This window comes from Conger conger, chromosome 6, assembly GCF_963514075.1.
Source record: "Conger conger chromosome 6, fConCon1.1, whole genome shotgun sequence".
NCBI lineage: Eukaryota > Metazoa > Chordata > Actinopteri > Anguilliformes > Congridae > Conger > Conger conger.
The window spans coordinates 54,352,917-54,374,770 of NC_083765.1; the positions used below are offsets into that span (position 1 = coordinate 54,352,917).

Below are 21,854 nucleotides of genomic sequence, written 5' to 3' on the forward strand. Positions count from 1 at the left end.
TATAGTTTTTCCTCAGTTAAATTCATCAGTTGTATTCTTTTGGGATGGGAAGGGGGGCTGGAGTTGCACTCATAGTGATGTATACAGTAGGCCTCAGGCTCTTCTTGGATGTCAGGTGCCGTTTCCTCCTGGTCGTGATTGTGCCTTGTCACTGTGTTCTGGGTGAATGACAGATTATTATTTTTCCTTTTCTCAGGCTCACCTTGCATGAGAACAGATTTCCGACGACAAGTCCGACGTGTTGTCCCAATGCGCTGTCACTCTGAGCTTGCTTTCGTTTACTTAACTTGCCCGTCAGATTGCTACAGTTATCCAAAATGGGGTCAACATTAACTTTTGTCCGTAAGACTACCTTTATCTGTTAACTTTTCAACTGTGCAATTTTCACTGCAGCACACTGGGCAAGGTCTCAAAACGTCATATCAAATCTCCTCTTTGTCCAAGAGTTTTTCACCAATTTGCGTGCAATTGTTTTTGTTGGCTCTTGTATAAATTCAATGAATTCAGGAAGTCGACTCTGCAAACCACACATTTGTGGCAATCCTTCCTTAACCACACACTTGCCTTTTCATTCAGTCCTTAGCTTTTTTTTCTTTTTCAGAATGGGTAAGGAAGGTTAAGATCAGGACAGGGAAAACCTGATAATAGATCTGTGCTCCAACTTTAGGATGCTTTATGAATGCAGTCCTAGGTCACGGCTCATCTGTTCAGGCGGTCTACAACCTCAGACATTGGAATCATTTAGCAATAGTTGTTCAGAACTTTTGAAGTGGGGGCCTGTAGTGTAGTGGTTAAGGTACACGACTGGGACATGCATGGTCGGTGGTTCGATCCTCGGTGTAGCCACAATAAGATCCGCGCAGCCTTTTGGCTCTTGAGCATTGCTCCAGGGGAGGATTGTCTCCTGCTTAGTCTAATCAACTATAAGTCGCTCTGGATAAGGGCGTCTGCCAAAATGCCATTAATTTAATGTAAAAATGCAGTTAATTAGAATAATGAGTGGCTACTTGCATTTCTCTGGCCTTAGTTTTATAGCAGGCTCTAATTTTGAAGCTAATTATAGTAAAGGCACACTCGGCAGGGTTTTCTAGCCTTGCTGTGGTCCTGTGTTTACGATCAAAGTCCGTTCGGTTTCAGTTAGAGAAGTGAGAAGATGAAGAAAATGGGCATGTAGATGAATGGCGTATACTGACTGGATTGTGACTGCAAAGCGAGCGTGTCATGTTGCGTCGGCTATGAGTAGGTAGCCCAGCCTGCTTCATACGCCACTCTGCTTAACCTGCTTCAAGCACTGTTCATTAATGAAAGCATCTGTCACTGTATCATGCAAATGCATTCATTCATTTTGGATGGGCCTAACATGGATTGAAGGCAGGGGTGCACAACTCCGGTCCTGGAACGCTGGTCTGCGAGCTGGTTTTTGTTCCAACAAATTACCTTAATTTATTTTTCAGACTGCTTTATTAATGATTCTGGTTCACTCCTCTACTTGAGCAGAGTACAATCTTTAGGATACACTGGCAGTCTGCAGCTGTATCTGGTGCATATACAAATGTCTGATCAATGAGCTGAGCTAATGAAATAATTAAGCACAGAATCCTGAAGCGGATCAGCCCTTGCTGTGCACCGCTGATTTAAACGAAAATTATATTTTTTACATTTTTTTCGTTTTTTCTTTTGGTCAATGGAAAGTGTGATTCATTACTGCTTGATGCTCACTTTTTCCATCAGTGATTGTAACTGAGGGCGGAAGGTAATGACTAGAACCGGACTCACAACTCGCAAGGTTTACAAGGCTAGCTTCGGTTCCCATGTGGGACGCTACCTTTGTACCCCGGAGCGAGGTATTGAATCGCCTCAATAAGAGATCCAACTGTCTCAGTGAGCGGACTAAGAGCATCTGCTGAATTCCTGAAACAAAAACAGAATATGAAAATAATGAATTTGAAAATGTGGAATTGCTTATGCTGCATCCACGCTTTCTTTTTGCTCGTCTCGGAAGTTTTAAACTATTGTCAGCATGTCTGCTATTATTTACTACAACAGTCAGGGACCACCCTTTCGTTTGTTCTATAAGAAATCATGCCCATTTTTAGCTTTTCGCACTGTATATGGAAAGAAATCGCCCCATTTCATAAAACACTTGATGCTGCATATGTGTATTGTGGTAATGATATATACAACTCCCATCATTTTAGTAATATCTCAAAGTCTTTGCTACAAATATTATAAAGTGGCACTTTACTTGTAACGTGCTCTATGTGTGTGTATTATTGTCTGCAGAAGTCTGTTCTCTCTTACCTAATGACTAAAATGGCAACCCTTTTCTGTTTAGCTGCCATAGCCACATAACCTGTATTTTCAGCCCTGCCAGCTATTCATCGAAGATCACCTTGTCTGATTTAATTTGGACCGCGAACAGTTTATTGGCTCGATCTGCGCAGATCGTTAGCTTTTCCGACCTATATTTCGCGGTCCGAGACGGTCTGAGCTGGATGCTGTGTGCCAGTGCGACGGCTCTCTGGCGCAGTCTGCCGAGCTGCAGGAGAGGGGAGTGTTTTGGGCTAGCCGCGGTACCGTGCGGGCGTCTGGGCCCGGGTCGGTCTGGAGCAGCGCTGGGGCAGCGGTGTACATTCGAGCTGCGTGAGAGCCGGCCCGGTGCCGCTCGCGTGTGACTGCGCCCCTCTCTCCGCTAGCGTGAGAGAGCTCGCCGGCCGGGGTTGAACGCCAGGTTTTTCCAGTTTTTTTTTTTTGTTGTTCTCATGCGAGTGCGTTTTTTTTTTTTTTTTTTTTTCGTTTTGTTTTGTTTTTTTTGCATACGTGCATGTTTGTCGAGGAACCGTACGCTGTTGCAGAACTGTTTCATGTCAGCCTGCCGGTTAATCTTGCCCTAAGAGTTGCAAAGTGTGTGCTTGTGTCTTGTCATCAAAGTATTGTGACACGGAGAGGCGAAAGCAATTGATACTCATTGATATTCGGAAACCGCGTATTCTTGGGGGTTTACGGACAAAAGTGCAGGTCGTTTATCTCTAACAACAGCGTTCAGACATAACAACATGCAATTCTGCACAAACAAAGACAGTGGATGAAAGGGCTCAAAGTGGATTCGCTAGACCAAATTTCAACATGTCCGTCTGCAGTCTTTTTGAATTGTTTGCAAACTCTTTCCACACACTCAATCAGTGTACTCTGTGGCTTTTCTCCAGGGTCTTTTACCAGTGCAGGTGGGGTTTCGGCACTTACACTTTCTACATACCCATGTAGCACAGAATTACTTCAAAACTTAAAGGCAGGCAGCAAATGAAATGCAGACTTGGGAAGAACGTGTGTAAATAAGACAGCATTTTGGCAGCAGCAAATATTTATGGACATTAGCTAGCATTTAATAGGACTTTGTTTTTGCCAGGGGAGAAATTACCGTTTGATACTTGCTTAAGTGTAATTTGTCTTGGAAAACGCATCTCTTTACCTTGTCTGACCTTATTTGAGTTGAGTAAGCCTATGGCTTGTTATTTTAATCAAACCATTACATTTCACTTGTGAACTGTTTTGATCGTGTTTTGTTTGCCAATGTTTTTCTATTAGGTACTTCAGTGCTAGTGTTTCTTTTCGATAGGCCCTGACCTATGTTTGTATGTAATGAAGGACATTTTAGATACTTAAAGATGTTTCTGACAACAAGCTGGCTTTACAGTGATTCGCATGGGCGTCCAGATTTACAACAAGAAAATACAGGTCAGGTAACTCCACAAGAATTCTTTAAGGAGACGTATAAAAATACATTCAGCTCTACTTGTGGATGGATACAGTTTAGAAGCTAGTTATTGCTGGACAGACAGGGATGTAAACCAACTCAACTGGTTGGCGGAGGCATACAACCGTGTGGCGGTTATTTCACTCTAGTTATTATACACTGTAACATGGGGTCCCGGCCCAAAGTTTGGGAACTGCTGCACTACCCAATTGCTAGTGGCAGTGTGAGGGGAAAAAAGGAAATGGCAAGTTACTTTGATAACCTTTAATCAACTTTATGCCCTGGTATCTTTTTTTATTATTATTCTTCCTTTAGTGCAAATTGCATTAAGACTATTTTGCTCTTCCTCATCCTCATCTCGCTCATCTTCCATCTCTCTCTCGCTCCCAGCATCTGCCAACAACCGAACCCTGAACCAGGCCACGCCGAAGAAGAACGGGGTGAAGAACGGAGGAGGAGGAGGAGGAGGAGGAGGAGGTCCCATGAAGACCAAAGATGATGAGTGTTTCGGGGATGGCGTGGACCAGGGCCTGGACACGGATTTCGACTTCGAGGGGAACCTGGCGCTCTTCGACAAGGCGGCGGTGTTCTCTCAGATGGACATGACGGAGCGCCGCGGCAACGGGGCGCGGTCGCGTGGAACGCCCGGGGAACGCACGCCCTCCCGATACCGCCACGACGAGAACATCCTGGAAGCCAAGCCCATCGTCTATCGGCAGATCACCGTACCCCAGGCGGGGAACAAAGAGTACTGCACTGGTGAGCCACTGCTCCGGGTCCCAATACACATAACCACCACAAAATGATTACCAACTGCTCCGCGTTGCAATGCTCATAACCACCACGAAATGACTACCAACTGCTCCTGGTCCCAATACACATAACTGCAACACATAATGACTACCAACTGCTCTGGGTCACAGTACACATAACCATCTCAAAATGACTGCTTTAGACTCTCAGTCCCAAGAGAGCCATATGGCAGTGAAGTGTAACTTCTGTAAAATGCCAAGAGTGCCATATGGCTCTCTCAACCTTATACCTTTTCAGCCAATCAAAATGGCTATTATACTATTGTTTTGAGTCCCGATTAAAACCCTTCTGAATTCTAAAAGCCAAAACCCCCTGTATGGAGCCACTATTGGGCTTAGGACTGAAAAGGTTAGATGAGTTACGTAACTTTCGTTGTCTTAAAGGTACAATAGGTAATTTTGGACTCCTAATGGTCAAGAGTTGCAACAATAAACAACCTCAGACCACAACACTGTTTAAGTTTCCCACAGTCTATGAATATAATGTGTAATATAAAGCCTTATCATGCAGTTCAGTGTTCTCGTGCACTGTTTTAGAAAGCTGACAGTGACAAACACGTCAGAGCCTGCAGTCTTTTCGGAGTGTTCTCGTAAGAAAATGTTCGCCGAACAGGTGACTTTATGAAACTTTGACTTTGGTGTGCGACACAACACTTTTTATATTTTTTTGTCTTTTTTGTTAACTAGCTGGCTATATAACTAAGATATGATAGTCCACCACAAACTTTGCAACTAACTTACGGTTTGAGAGAAATAAAGGTTTAGGGAAACACGGATGATTGAACACTTACAGAGATAAAAGAAATGTGTAGCTGCCCAAATTGGACTCCAGACAAGCGGTCACTGAAACTCTGTATTCTATTGCTTATCTAGTTAGAAAACAATACCAGTTTGCTATCAGTAACAACAAGCAAGTTCGCTATTACTAGTTAGCTTTCTGAATTTACAAATATCCACCTGAAGCACAATGCTTGTGCAATTGCTACTATGTTCGTATTGCCTATATTTTATCGTAAGTGGATATTTGTAAATTCGACAAGCTAACTACAGCTAATTTGCTTGTTGCTACCGATAACAAACTGGTATGGTTTTATAATTAGATATGTGGTCTTCTTCGCTTGGATAATAAGCAATAGTATACAGAGTTTCAGTGATCACTTGTCTGGAGTGCAATTTGGGCAGCTACACAAACAATCTGAATAAGCCCCCCCTCATTTCATTACATTACATGGCATTTAGCAGACACTCGAAGACACTGCGAAGAGGACCTGAGAGGACAGTACAGTTCCGAGTCCTAGTGTAACCATACAGATATAATCGGAAGTCTTGAAGAATACATCAACTTCCAAACTAGCGTACCACAGTCGGCAGCTAGAATACCCTGAGTACAACAATACAATCGCTAATACAAAAAACAACAATATCTATACAACTGTATAAGTGCCATTACAGTCTATGGCATATATAAGGCTAATCATGGAGGGTTAGGGAGGGAAAGGTGTAGCCTGAAGAGATGAGTCTTCAGTCTGCGCTTGAAAGAGGTCAGAGACTCTGCCGTTCTGACATCCACCGGGAGGTCATTCCACCACCGTGGGACCAGGACAGATAGCATTCGTGAACGAGAAGTGCAGGTGTGGCGAGGTTTTCAACCAATGAGCTTGAATTGTTGTACAACTGAACAATGTTTTGATACAGAGTGACGACCCAACAAATGTACACTTTGAAACCTGAATTTAAGGACTAAAAACACAGAGGGTGAGTCAACATGTCAGTGAGCCTTTTTCAATGATAGGAATGGTCTTGTACCTTTTGTACCTTTAATGTCACTATAATGAAATGTGATATTTAATGTTACCCAAATAATCTTGCACTATTCGCCTGCTCAGAGGACTTAAATACTGCTGCACATAGCTAGCACAAGTGTTTACAAGAGCTTACTTGCATCACACAGTCCGCTTGTACACAAAGTTCAAGAAAACAACTTTATTCTTTCTGCTTATCCTAAAGAACATTGAGTGAATTTTTGCAATTTAAGCATTCTTGTCACAAATTGTTACCATCCCAAGTTTAGATGCTGCAGTTATTGCTTAGTCAGAAGAACATTGAGGTCTCCCCCCCCAGTGAACCACTCCGTCTAGGTTGGGTAAATATCCTGGTGATTCAGCCAACGCACAATGTGACTTTGAGGGCCCACACGCTCCTGACCTGGGGCCAGGAGGCAGGGAGACTCCCAGGGTCTGCAGCAGCAATTACTGGCCGCCGTTCCCAGAGGAGCTCCCCGCCCCGCAGCCGACTCCCAGCCTAAATAAACCAGCCCCCGCTCACTCTCACTCTCACTCCTGAACCCAGCGTGATGGGGCCCGGCTTTTGTTTATTATCCCTTCCATTTTAAGACCGAATTAGTTTTTAGCACAGAAGAAACGATTAGGCGTCTCCTCACCTCCCGTTACGGCCTTATCGTTTCGGCACACGTCGGCTCTGTCGCGCGCGAGGCCTCCGCGGGGCAGTGTCTGCTCAGAGCCAGGAGTGCGTGTTGGGTTCCAGCACTCGCACCGCTTGATTTAAGACCGGGGGGAGGCGCGGGGACTCCGTGGCAGGAGCGAGCCGGCGTTCTGCAGTAAAGTTGTACTCCATAGACTGCAGTCGGGCCGCCAACGTTTCCAGCTTCCAGGAGGGAGGTGACCCAGATTGTGCTGTTGTTCCAGCGCTGAGGTCAGTAGGCCTGTGGGAGCCGCACGCATATACAGCGGGTCGGTTACAGCTGGAGCTCAGAGAAACCTGAGAATTTTTGGTGATGGGAACAGGCCATTCGGCACGTCCCGGTTCTCATTTTGCCCATTGTGAAGAGAGCATGGAGCATCATATCTCCGTACTGTCCGTGGCCTGACGCTCAGCAAGTCTTAGTAGGCATTACCTGCTCTGTTGTAAAATATATATATAAAGTGAAATATGAAGGTAGCAAAGATGATATACAGATTTTCCTACCGTTAAATGTTGAAAAGTCCTGGCAAACCATTCTAGTAGAAATGAATTGGTAAATGTACTGTTTGCTGCTATTTTTGAGGACCCTTGTTATAAAGTGCCCTATCGAAACGTAAATATCTAGCCTAAGTTAGACAAAGCTGGAGACGATCCCCCTGGAGCAATGTGGGGTTAAGGGCCTTGCTCAAGGGCCCAACAGCTGTGCGGATCTTATTGTGGCTGCACCGGGGATTGAACCACCAACATTCTGGGTCCCAGTCATGTACCTTAGCCACTTTGCTAGCTTACCTAGCTAGCAATCTACATTAGCAAGCTACATTAGTACTTCTGTAGCTCATCAGGGTAGTGCAGCTCCGAAATGGTCTTTTTCCCTTCTCGCTGTTTTTCAGACTTGTTCGGTCTCCAATGCTTTTGGTTTACCAAAGGAAGCTGACGTAATGCTGAGCTGTACAGTTTTATTTCCCAGAAGCACTAAACGCAATGTTCCTGAATTCAAGACCGTGTCTTCACCCCCAAAAGCGCCGTTTGTGTTTCTGTTGAATAATTGCTATGGATATCCACAAGGTGAACTGCACATGCATGTTACTGGAAATGATAACATGGCCTACATATACTGCATATTAATGTCACTGACGGTGATATGGCTGTCCCCATGAGTAACAAGCACATCCCAGCAAACACAACAGAAAGAGGAAAACCTAAAATGGGTGATCGTCTCAGGAGCCTCAGTTCGCTGATGGTCAGCATCATTTCAGAGTAGTTGGACTTAAAATATTTTCTTTTACAAAAGTGTTAGATCATTGCACAGCTGCTTTTGATGCTAGGTTCTCGTATCCATGTGTCCTGTAATGTTTGTTGCTAATCTGAGTAGTGTGGCCAAACGCGAAACGGAAGTGAGAAGATATTATTTAGGGTGGTTGAAACTTTAGCCTATCGTTCATATTATGAGTTTCAATGGAAATAATCAGCTTGGCTTAGAAACCGATTCAGTTGTGTCCATGCATCATAATTATTAGGCCACACAAGCAATAAAGATAATAATATTAAACATTGACCTAAAAATAATCATATTTGATGATGGAAAATCTGTGCAAAATAATGAAAATTAGAATTGGTTCCAGCAAGAACCGTTCCTTCTGGTTTCCAATGGTAATGCTGTCAGTAGACATTGCGAAAGAATCTGCCTTAATGCACACATTCTATACATGGTGCTGCCAACATTGAAAGTAATACCGTCAGTATTTTTGTATACCCCATTATATAGTGTTATCGGATATTGGCCCAATCTGAGTTACATAAGGTTTTTTTTTTTTTTTTTTTCCTGAAAGATAAAAATTGGCAAATCTTTCAGCCTCAGAGTCCAAGGTGTAAGGAGACAGCCGCTGGATAAGATATACTACGCGGGGTGGGAGGGCCAGCTGGTGAGGGCGGCTCCGGTTCTGATACTGCAACTGGTGTCATGAGACCCGCCTCTCAGATCTCATGACAGAGAGACATTTTTCTTTGGGGGATTGATGGTGGCTGCACGACAAACAGGTGAAAGGGAAGGCAGTGCTGTGGGACCCAAGCCTGAAAAGGTGAGCTCGGCAAGGCAACACAACAGCATTAATCCCTGCCCTCCCCCTGGTGAATGGCGGAAAAACCTTCTCCCACTCTGTAATTACCAGGCCGCCCAGAGCCTGCTCTACATAAACAGCTCCTCAGAAAACTGGAAGAACCAGAGATTGACGTCCGAGACTTCTGATTACTCTAAACAACCGGCTTAACCATTTGATTTGTGGCAGAGCCAAAGATGCATTTTGAACCTCGCACGTCTTAAGGTCTCGCCGAACACTGTGGGAAGGTTATTCGAGAACATACAACGTGAATTTTGTGGAAGGTGGTTTCGCACTCATTCCAGCTTGTAGCAGCATGGGATTTCTGTACACGATGACCTTCCGTTTACCGACTTTCAGACATTTCCCACGGCATTTAATGTGTTTTGCCCAAGGCGAAATATAGGCAACGCACAGCCCAAGCCAGCTCTCCTAAAATTAACATAAAATAACTATTCTTTTCCGTCTGCTTCAGCCAAATCCTTTTCCGCTTTTGACTCTGTTGCAATTCCGGAATTCAAAGTGTTGAGTGCATAAGCTGCTTGCTCAACTATATTGCAACTATAATTGCAGTCATTAGTGTAGTGTTAAACAAATTCTGATACTAATATAGTTTTTTAATTGCATTGATATTTATATGAGAATAACTGATATTATGTACTCCTAATTGCCCTGAAACCATGTTTCGTTTAATTTCCCTCCATTCCCAGCACGATGTTGGTTCTTTTATAATTCTTGGTGCTGGTGTGCAGATTCTCTGCTTATAGCTTGGCCTCTGGATGCTCATCTGCAGGACCCAACTCCCTTGTACTGAAGTGTCCCAGTACCGCTGCTGTTGGACCTGCAGATAACCCCACTCTTCCTGTCCCCTCTGTGCTCAAAAGAGCAATTAATACATTACATTTCTATATCCACTTTTTAAAAATGTATTTCATTTTTTGGTCTAAAGTGAAAAGTCAAAGCCAGAAATGAGTGCATAAATATCTGTGCACATTTACATTCCTAAACACTCTTCTTCCTGGCAGCATCTCTGTTGAAAATTCTGTACGACCAAAATTTCATCCAGTTTTCAGCGCTCCAATGCCCCCCGTGCCCCGGTACCTCTGCTGAATTACAGCGCACCTTCCAGAGCCTTCCGCAGAGGCTTGTGAAATCTCACTCTCGCACTTTCTGTGCCAGGTATAATTTGACATGGCCTCGGTCCAGCTTAACCCCCACCCCCCCCCCCCCTCTCCGTGTATTCATTTCAGCTCTGCTTTCTTGTTGTCATGCTTGAGAGATTGCTTCCAGCTCAGTTTATTTTACTGCTCCTGCGTGCTCCCCGGGTACCCAGTCGAGCCGGTCGAGCGTTGCGTGTGTGTTCTCAGCGCTTTGTGGAGTGGGCGTGTGCTGTGTGCGAGCGCACACCGGGTGTGGGGCGGGGGCTGGGGTGGGGGGCACGGGGCACTGCGGCCGAGGAATTCTTTACAAACGCACCCGGAGGTTTGGCCGAAAAAGCAATTAGGACAAAGTACAACAACGCCCCTCCCCCTCCTCTTTATCGGTGGAAAGGGGTTGCATGACAGAGAGCAGTTGACTTCTTTTTGGCTTATCAGCTGTGTGTGTTTGTGCAGGGATCAGTCGGTCGCTCTCGCATACTTGCGCTACCTGCCATTGTTGAAGAGTTGTGGAGAGCGCAGGGGGAAAGGGGCGTCTCGCAGGGCAGAGATGGGCCCCTTATCGGCCAGACATGTGCCCCCAACCCCCGCCTGTGTCTGTGTGCGTGCATATGTGTGTGTGCAGATGCGGGTGCGTGTCCAGTTCGTGTCTGTGAACATGCGTGTGTGTGTGTGAACATGCTTGTGCGTGTGTGTGTGTGTGTGTGTGTGTGTGAGTGAGAACATGCTTGTGTGTGCGTGCGTGTTCATATGTAACAGAGGAAGTAGGGCACTGCATGCATGGAGGCTGCTGTTTTAAAGCCTCCCAGTCGCCTCTTTACCTGATGCTTACCCAGCTACAGAGCGCCTCCAGCCTGCCTTTGATCCCTCGCTCTAAGGAGGGGGGTGAGAGAGCGTTGTGATCCCTCGCTCTGAGGAGGGGGGGTTAGGGAGCGTTGCGCTGTTGGGTCAACCCCGCATCCTGTTGCCGTGCCCCCCGCGACTCCCAGTGCTGCTAGAAGCGGGCCTGACCCCTGACCCCTGACCCCTCACCCCTGACATGTCACACACCAGCCGCCCCTCTCAGGCTGACTGCGGGCTCATTCGAATGGCTTATTTTTCTCCTCTTCTTTTTCTTCTACTTGTTCCTGACCCGGAAATCAATCGAGGTCCGCCATCTGTGGAGGACATTCCAACCCATTACATGTAGAAGTTTGGGACTCCCAATCTTATTTTTTTGGAGTAAGAAATCGTCAGCGCATCTTTTGCGGCAGGATTTTTTCGGAAAAGCCGGCCGTGTAAACAATCGACCTGTGGATCCACCTCTACCCATCTGCCACATCTGTAACTGACCTGTGGATCCACCTCTACCCATCTGCCACATCTGTAACTGACCTGTGGATCCACCTCTACCCATCTGCCACATCTGTAACTGACCTGTGGATCCACCTCTACCCATCTGCCACATCTGTAACTGTCGTGACGTTTGAACGAGCCGGGACGATTCATTGGCCGAATTCACGTTTCCTCAGTTTCCCCATCTTCACTTCTTTCTCTTGCCTCTTTTCATAGCCTTGAGAAGAAGATAAACGAGCAAGAGAAATAATAAAAGATGAGGAGAATAACCATGGCGAGCTGTCGGTGTCGGTGGCTCCCCTGGTGTGGGCCTCAGAGGAGGGTCGTTTCAGGCTGAGGGGGTCAAGCACGCGGTCAGCAGTTAGCGGCGGCTAAACGCAGGCCTTCGCCAAACCCGCCCGGTAAATCGGCGGCGGAAATTCATCCGTTACAAATGAAGGAGAAACGCGAGGGGAGAACTCCCCACATGCCGACCTCCTCGGACGGTAGCGCGTGCGTTTGGAGCCCTGGGGAACGCGGGGGTGTCACATTCCGGCGTAAACCCAGGCCCTTCTCTGATTTAGGAGATCCAGCAGCGACCGAGGAGGGAGGGAGGGGGCTGAACTCAGCCGGTCCCATGGGGTCACCAGCCCCCCCCCCCCGATCCCCCCAATTTATCACGCTCCCCGCCGCTGCCAGCACATCCGCTTGTCGTGACAGCGGACTGCAGAGGAGCGGGTTGGGAAAGGGGCGATACGGGGAGGGAAAGGGGAGATACGGGGGGGGAAGGGGGCGATACGGGGAGGGATGGGGGCGGCGTGCGCGGGCCAGAGCTGAGGCCGGGGGAGAGTCGGAGGGAAACGCTTCCCAAGGGAACAGAGGCTGAGTCCACCAGGAGTAGCGTGAGGAGGCTGAGTCCAGGCTTACACACACACACTCGCGCACGTGCACGCACACTCACACTCACACGCACACTCACACTCACACGCACGCACACGCACTTACACACACACACATGCACGCACACACACATACAGACACGCGCATACACACACACATACATACATACAGACAGACATACAGACAGACACACACATGCACTCACACAGACACACGCACATACATACACACACATGCTTCAGTACACATTACACACACATACACACACACACACACACACGCACTTTCACACACACAGACACGCACATACACACACACGCGCATACAGACACATGCGCGCACACACGCAGATGCACACACGTAGACATACACACACACACACACACACACAGACGCACATACGCAAATAAAGACGCACAGACACACACACACACACACACACACACACAGGGCAGCTGGAAAATCCTTCCAGTTCCAGAGAGAGGAGAGGCGCGAGGTGCCCTTGTGGATGCACACGGTGGTGTCTTCAGCGACCCGCCCATACCCCTGCCCCCCCTCGGAGTCTCAGTTCTGCTGTGCTGCCGTGGGTAATTGGAGTATGTGCGTTTGCACTTGTCTGTGTGCACTTTTTGTGTGTGTGTTTGGCTTTGTGTTTGTGTGCATTCACATTTGTGAGTGTGTATATGTGTTTGTGTGTGCATACATGCCTATGCTTGTTTCTCTGTGTGTGAGAGAGAGAGAGCAAACAGTCCCTGGGGCGAGGACCTCCTCTACCGGGCATTTTACTTCCTCATCCCAAGTCTTTGAAGAGCAGCTCTGCCCGCACTTTGAACAACTCTACAGTTTCATCGCTCGAGGCTGTGTGCGTGTGTGCGTGTGTGCGTGTGTGCGTGTGTGCGTGTGTGCGTGCGTGCGTGCGTGCGTGCGTGTCTGCGTGTGTGCGTGTGTGCGCGTGTCTGCCTGCGCATGGATTCATTCGTGCGAGCATATTTGGTGTTCTGGTGAACATGACATGGCCCAATGGGGGCAGAAATGAGTTTTTACCGCATGGTGGTAAGGAGCATAAGTTGTGCTGTGAGCCTTCACATTCCTGTACCGGGTGCCAAATTATTTGTGTGTTCTCATGTCGTGTTCAGTGATTTTCAGGAAGGAAGCTGGAAAAATACTGTCATATGTTCTTCTTCTTTGAGCCACTGACCACCACCAGGTCATGCCCACATTTCTTATGTATTTGTAGTTGTTTAGTTAGGCACTTGGACATGCTTACCATCCCCAATGCATGTCATTCACAATTTTCATCAAAGATTAAGGGGATCAGTTTTACATGTGATTTGTATTATACAAATTAAACCACTTAGTCTATGATTATTTTGAGTGTATAGCAGTTGTGTGATGTGAAACTGCCCAGAATGTCATCTTATTTTGTTAAGTGTAAATTTCATAAATTAAATTTAAAATTTTATAGCAGTGCTACTACCACCTTCTATACCTGTTGGCTTTCAAGTAGAAATGTACAGTTCACTAGTATTGCTGTAGCTGTATTGTTGTACAGAGCAGGTATATTTGCTGAACTGACAAGTAATAAAATAGCCACCCGTGGTTGCTGCATCTTTGGAAGACTGGACATTTCAAAATTTAGCTCTAATGCACATTCTGATAAATAACTTTTTATTATAATATACCAATGCAAAATATTAAATATGAATACGTATGAATATCCATATTTTTGCCTGTAGAAGCAGCTGCCATTTTCATTTTGCCAGATTTAACCAGAATTAGAACTGAAAGCACAAACATTTATTAACTAAAAAACGCCTAACTGTTTTAACTCTTATTGCCCCATACCGTTATGTGCAACAATAAGGTTAATGCAGTTGCAATAATTAGAGCAAACTAGCTTGAGTGTTGCATTTCCTTTTCAACTTTAAAATGAAGCATGTTCTCTTTAAATCTCACAGTGCTAGTAATGGCTCTGTAAATATTATGGTCAATAAACGACACGTCAGACACCGAAAGACGATTGGCCCAATTGGAGTAACTATTTTTAAATGGGAGTAATTATTTTGTTGTGGTTCAAGTCTGGGTCATCTCCCATTGTAATCTTAAAAAAAAAAAAAAAAAAAAAAAAAAAAAAGACCTTTGAATATCTGAATTTATAGAGCAGTCTATTTTTTTCTCTTGCATCTGTTATCTGCTTGAAAAATCCTGCATTAACACGACTACTGGTCTCCGTCGTTGGCTGTTGCTATCATCTTTTTCTCTTGCTCGTTGTCTATTCTCTTTCTCTCTTCTCTCTCTCTTTTTATTTTTGGGATTTGTGGAAGTTGATGGGTTTCTGAGCCTTGTGGTGTTTTTTGTAGTGTTAAAATAAAGGTGTGTTAACTCTCAAACTCTTGGGTCCCTCTCTTCCCCCCCCTCTCCCTCTCCCTCCCTCTCTCTCTCTCTCCCCCCCCCCCTCTCTCTCCCTCTCCCCCCCCCTCCCTCTCTCAGACTCGGGGCTGGTGGTGCCCAGCGTGTCCTATGAGCTGCACAAGCGGCTGCTGTTGGCGGCGGAGCGGCAGGGCCTCTCTCTGGAGCGCAGGCTGGAGATGACGGGCGTGTGCGCCAGCCAGATGGCCCTCACCCTCCTGGGCGGGCCCAACAGGTGAGCGGGCGCTCGTCCAGGGGCGTAGGGAGCCAAGAAGGGCTCACCCAGGGGCGTAGGGAGCAGAGAAGGGCTCACCCAGGGGCGTAGGGAGCAGAGAAGGGCTCACCCAGGGGCTTAGGGAGAATAGAAGGGCTCACCCAGGGGCTTAGGGAGCAGAGAAGGGCTCACCCAGGGGCTTAGGGAGAATAGAAGGGCTCACCCAGGGGCGTAGGGAGCAGAGAAGGGCACACCCAGGGGCGTAGGGAGCAGAGAAGGGCTCACCCAGGGGCGTAGGGAGCAGAGAAGGGCACACCCAGGGGCGTAGGGAGCAGAGAAGGGCACACCGAGGGCCATAGGGAGCAGGAGTAGGGCTCACCCAGGGGCGTAGGGAGCAGAGAAGGGCACACCCAGGGGCGTAGGGAGCAGAGAAGGGCTCACCCAGGGGCGTAGGGAGCAGAGAAGGGCTCACCCAGGGGCGTAGGGAGCAGAGAAGGGCTCACCCAGGGGCTTAGGGAGAATAGAAGGGCACACCCAGGGGCGTAGGGAGCAGAGTAGGGCTCACCCAGGGGCTTAGGGAGAATAGAAGGGCTCACCCAGGGGCTTAGGGAGAATAGAAGGGCACACCCAGGGGCATAGGGAGCAGAGAAGGGCTCACCCAGGGGCTTAGGGAGAATAGAAGGGCACACCCAGGGGCGTAGGGAGCAGAGAAGGGCTCACCCAGGGGCGTAGGGAGCAGAGAAGGGCACACCCAGGGGCGTAGGGAGCAGAGAAGGGCACACCCAGGGCCATAGGGAGCAGGAGTAGGGCTCACCCAGGGGCGTAGGGAGCAGAGAAGGGCACACCCAGGGGCGTAGGGAGCAGAGAAGGGCTCACCCAGGGGCGTAGGGAGCAGAGAAGGGCTCACCCAGGGGCGTAGGGAGCAGAGAAGGGCACACCCAGGGGCGTAGGGAGCAGAGAAGGGCTCACCCAGGGGCGTAGGGAGCAGAGAAGAGCTCACCCAGGGGCGTAGGGAGCAGAGAAGCATGCGGGCCGCCTGCTGGAGCCCTTCTGATTCATACCCACCGCTGACACGAGTGTGACATTGTCGAAGTTCGGCCAGTGACGTTCAAAGCTACACCCGGGACACCATACGTGGTGATGCCTGACGAGCACCTGCAGGTTAGCATCGCTCAGCAATGTTTCTTTAAAAGAAAAAAAAATTACAACTTATTTGTTCAAACTCAAACTCACTTCAGTTCACTTAAAAGTTTTAAGGCAGCCTGGACACTAAAAGTTCCTTTTTTATTTAATTTAATTTAATTTATTTTATTTGTTTCTTTTATTTCTTTTCATGTCATTTTAACCCGGTGTGGAGTCCATGGGGTACAGTCCCGCTAACAACGCTAGCGTAGCATTGATGAGAGTCCAAGCCCCGTCTCTTCACATTACACACGCAAGATGGCCACCGCGCACATTAGCACGCACGCCCTGCCCGGATCCCTGCTTACGCAGCGCAGACCGGCTGTCTGAGCGCGGGGGTCGGCCAGGCAGCGCAAGCCCTGCGTGAGCTGCTGTTTACCCACACTGTTTACACAGATGGGTGGCTGTGTCCTTGTATGGTCTTATTGTGTTTATCTTCTCGGCACATGGAGTCAGAAATGTGTTTTCCTTGCGTGCTTCGAATCACGACTTTAAGAGGCGCTCCTCGAACGCACGCAACGTACTGTAAATCGCTCCCCCGTATGATTATATACCCCGCGTTCGGGACGCTGACCGCTCCACACAGGCCAAGGGGTTTAGCGATTACCCCACAGGAGTGAGGTTGGACCACAGCGGTCGCGTTCCAGTGTGGGAAACGAACCTCAAAGCCATCCAAAGTTCAGAGGCTGTCTGTGTCAAACGCTTCTGTGGGAAAAGAAAATGTCACCGCAGTTATCTTTTGGGTGTCCACAACCAATTAGGAGCAAGGTCGTACATCTTCCATGTGATCATGTGACGTGTTTCTTCCCAGTCACATAGAATCTGTCAGGCCTTGCTGCTCATAGGATTTCTCATCAACACCCGGTGGATCACAATGGTGATGCTTTTTTCCCAGAAGCACTTCACACAGCCTTCGAGGTTTGGATGTGCAATAGGTCATTTCGGTCAAGAGAGGAATTACTGCAACAAACACCCTCAAACCATAACATTGTTTATCCCCTCCCCCTTCTCTGGGAATGCGCTGACGTTGAAACGCCATTGGCTGTGGCGTAGGGGGTGTATCAATGTCAAAATTAGAACCAATTTTCAACCAAGGAGCTTGAATTATTACAGCTAATACAGCTATACAATGTTTTGCTACAGAGTGTTGGGCCGTCAACTGTATATTTTGAAACCAGAATTTCAGGACTATAAACACGGGTGAGTCAACATGTCAGTGAGCATTTTTCAAAGATGGGTAGGAATTGAATGATCTTATAACAAATCTTACCTTTAAAGAAAAAAGATGAAAAGAAAGGCAATAGGATTGTTTATTGTATTCGACTCATAAACAGCCCGATGGGCGAGAGAGAGGTGTTATGAGCTGTTGAGCTGGTGCGAGATGCCCTGCTAGCCAAAACCCATTTCCCCTTTGGTGGCTAGTTACGCTCAAGCACTCAACCGCACACCCGCTCATGGGTGCCGATGGAATGGAGTAGGTCCAAATCTGACCTGTCTGGTAGTGAGAACAATTAGGACCACAACTCTCCACTGATCCTTGGATACGGTTGGCTGACATCAGCTTCTTTGGTGGTGGTGTGCTGAACTAGATGGGCACTGCCTGTATTGAGCACAGACCTGAGTCACATACCTGAGTCACAGACGTAATTGTTTTGGATTCACATACTTTTCTGTGCTCGATTCAGCTTGTCTGGTCCGACTGAGCCAGGCAAGAGAACCAGAAGGCAGGGCTTGCGCTTTTTGAGTGAAGGCCTATTTCATAGGTTCCAATACCCAACACAAGTTCAATAAAGCGTAGAAAAGTAGTTTTATCGAAACACAGACAGGTCTGTTTGAGCTGTCAATGAACGGTATTTGAATCCGTAACACATTTGACCCAGGTCTGATATGCGGCTATGCAAAAACAAAAAGTTGCCCACAGCACTTAGTGTCCATCTGTGCGTTCTGCGTTCGCGGTTTAGGCCTCGCAGACGGCAGGATGTTGGCTCTTATCTCTGCTTCAGCTGCACAGTCACTCCCAGGAACTGGATGTCTGCTGATTCGGTGGTCCGACCAAACGCCTTTCCGGAGCGCCGGGAAGCAGGACAGTTTAAAGGAAAACATTTTATGAATTTACCCAGACTTGGATGGGATGGTCGATTTTCATTTTCATTTTCATTTTCATTTTTGTGCATTCACTGGCTCAATTTCCATGTTAGCGTAACGTGTTAGCTTAGCATAAAGGCTTGAAGCCTATTGGAGTCGGTAGCCGACCTCCTTCAAAATGAAGAAATACACTTCACAGCAACTCACCGCGCTCAACTGGCGGAAGGATACATGTGCGTTCAGTGGTTATAGTTCCACCAAAAACAACGTCTCTCATTTTTGATATTTTCCAGCATGTGTATTTAAAATACACATGATACCTCGTGTAAATAAGGTGTATTTCTTCACTTTGAAGGAGGTAGGCTACTGACTCCTATAGGCTTCAAGTCTTTATGCTAAGCTAGCACTTATGCTAACATGGAAGTGAATGCACAAAAATTAAATCGAACAAGGCATACTATTGGTGTTTTCCATTAATAACGGGTTTTTCATTAATGGGTCTTTTAGTGCTGTTGCTTTCTATGGACTTGTGTCTGAGTAGTCTATGTCTATTCCGACCTCGACAGAAGATTGATCTGATGTTTTTGGATTTGGTAGCCATACCTGAAAAGGGCTTGTGTGAAGGCCTGTTTTTGTCGTCAAACTTTCTCAAGTTGATATTTTCCCAGCTGTTGTAGTTTTCCACATTTTCTGGGAGATAGGAACACCCAAGATGACAAGTCTGCATTTGAATCGTATATTTCATAGCGATACATGCATGATTATTATCACACAACAAATTACTAAATGGTGCAGATCTTCACAGCAAGGATTTAATTTCTAAAAAGATTTTTGAACAAGGATGAGTTTATTTGCTTTCTGTTTTGTTAAACTGTCATCTAATCATCAGTCTTTTTCAGGTTTACTGCTTCTAAAAGATGCGTTCCCCTTTAAGGTGTAGGGTCACAAATATGTGATTAGAATGTTCTTAAACAAAAAGATGCGTTCCCCTTTAAGGTGTAGGGTCACAAATATGTGATTAGAATGTTCTTAAACAAAAAGATGCGTTCCCCTTTAAGGTGTAGGGTCACAAATATGTGATTATAATGTTCTTAAAAAAACTTTCTAATGCTGATGTAATGGTCACGACTAGTAATTGAAGCAAAGGAGTTCTAGAACATTCCAAAATATCCAAACAATTCCAACATTCAATCTTCATGGGGTTAACCACAGTGGTTTATCCCATATTTTTCCTGCCATGGTCTTATATCATTTGACTGGATGACTCAGTGACACCAGTTTCGTACACAGAAATCTCTTGACACAGTGAAAACTGACTTACCACAGAGGCATTACGGTTGAGGTGGATCAACATGAACCATCCAATGAAAAAGCTGTGAACACTGTGCACACCACTGTGTGTCTTTTTCTTCACATTGCCCCAACTAATGCTTTTAGTTACACTTTTTTAACCGAATGTACATATTTCTACTTCCGTTTCCATTTACGTTTCAGTTTTTTGTAAGTTGTAGTCGCTATAAGAACATCCACAGAGACCTTCTAGGGAACCACCATTTTGGAAGAAAAAGTTATTTTTAATCTGTTCTTCTCTCTTTGTTTGAGTGTACTTTGACCATCATTTAGTCCGCTTTGGCAAGAGAAGTATCGGCACAATGGTTTTTCTGTGCTTTTCCGGATATGGTATTTTTGGTTTGGATACACGCCTAACACAGGAAAAAATCCAATCCAATCCAAGGAAGAAAAAAATTATTTTAATGAACATGAAATTCTCTGATTAAACATGGGTCAGAATAAGAAGGAAATCGCTTCCAAACTCCACTGCACTTTGATATTGGCAGTTAAACACAGTGTTTCCTGTAATGCCTTGACTATTTTCCACCCATGCTTTGACTAAGAAATACTAAAAAAACAAATCGTATTCCTTCGTACATTTATTTATTTCATTTTATTTTTTCCCCCCCATATGAAGCCTTTTTAAATATAACCCCTTTTGACTTATGATGGGGGTCCCCTTTGAGTCTGGGCAGGGGTCCCGGGATCAGAAAGGTGGAAAATTGAATTTTGTCGCAGTGTATAGAATAACCGATCATATCACATTGAACTTTCAGTCTCCCTGCTGTTGAAGCAAAAAATATAAAAGTTTGATGCACCTTATGAATTGGGCAATAGCAGCGTGAGGGGGATGACGATATCGGGCTGTAATGGGCCCATCAGTATTGCCAAATAAAATTGCGTCCAATCAGCAGTATATGCACCAGAAAGGCCCCATCTGATCCTCTGGTGATGTTACAAAAACAGTATATCATGCCTAAAAAATTTAGGAATTAGTCATCTGAACTTCTTTATTATTTATTTAGAATTTATCATGTGTCAGTCAAACCAAAACGCATTTTAAGTGGTAAATGGTAAATTTTTAGAGATTATTGCTCTCTGCTCAATAATCAAGCGAGGTGAAATTTTGACCATTTGGCGGTATTAAGGCGAAAAGAAAAACGGCACACCCTGCGGCTCTCCAGCACCAGGGTTGCCGACCCCTGGACTAAATCACATCTTATCTGACGTGTATGAGTACCCGGCTACAGCTGCAGACTGCAAGTGCATACTAATGATTTTACTGTGCTCAAGTACTGGTAAAATGACTGGCTTAAACCAGGGTCATTTCTAGAGCCCTCGGCGAATTATTAAAAACAAGGCAATTGGTTGGAACAAAAAGCTGTACGCAGACCGGCCCTGTAGGACCGGAGTTGTGCCCCCCAGCTGTAACGCAAGGTTTGAAAGCGGCTCTGTTACCCAGCATTCCCTCCGTCTGGCAGGCTGACCCCGAAGAACGTGCACCAGCGGCCGGCCGTGGCCCTGCTCTGCGGCCCTCACGTGCAGGGGGCCCAGGGCATCAGCTGCGGCCGCCACCTGGCCAACCACGAGGTGGAGGTGGTCCTCTTCCTGCCCAACTTCGTCAAGATGCTGGAGTCCCTCACCAACGAGCTCACGCTCTTCAGCAGGACGGGCGGCAAGCAGGTGTCCAGCATCAAAGGTAACGCACCGACCGCTAGCTATCACGCAATACCCAGCTTACCTAACTTTACCCGAATTTACCAAACTTCTCCGGGGGGTGGGAAGCAGGTGTCCAGCATCAAAGGTAACGCACCGACCGCTAGCTATCACGCAATACCCAGCTTACCTAAATTTACCTAAATTTACCAAACTTCTCCGGGGGGTGGGAAGCAGGTGTCCAGCGTCAAAGGTAACGCACTGACCATCGCTATCACGCAATACCCAGTTTAATAAATTACCCGAAAGTCCAAATCTGCTCTAAACTGGGCAACATTAGATTTTTTTTTTTTTCTTTTATTGCTTTTTATTAGTGACATTTTCAGTTTCCACATCAATGTAAATGTGCCGGAGTGCCGTTTTCATCTGTAGTCCCTAACCCGCATGTCTTTGGACTGTGGG

General features: G+C 46.5%; 1 protein-coding gene across 1 annotated transcript in view; it reads left to right on the forward strand.

The window, feature by feature from the left end:
* The window catches only part of LOC133130926 (enhancer of mRNA-decapping protein 3-like), a 31,208-nt gene that overhangs the window by 6,068 nt on the left and 3,286 nt on the right, over positions 1-21,854 (forward strand). Inside the window, exons 4-6 of the mRNA XM_061245932.1 lie at positions 4,145-4,513; positions 15,005-15,158; positions 21,218-21,435. Coding sequence (XP_061101916.1) covers positions 4,145-4,513; positions 15,005-15,158; positions 21,218-21,435 — 741 coding nt within the window. The remainder of the gene's footprint in view (positions 1-4,144; positions 4,514-15,004; positions 15,159-21,217; positions 21,436-21,854) is intronic.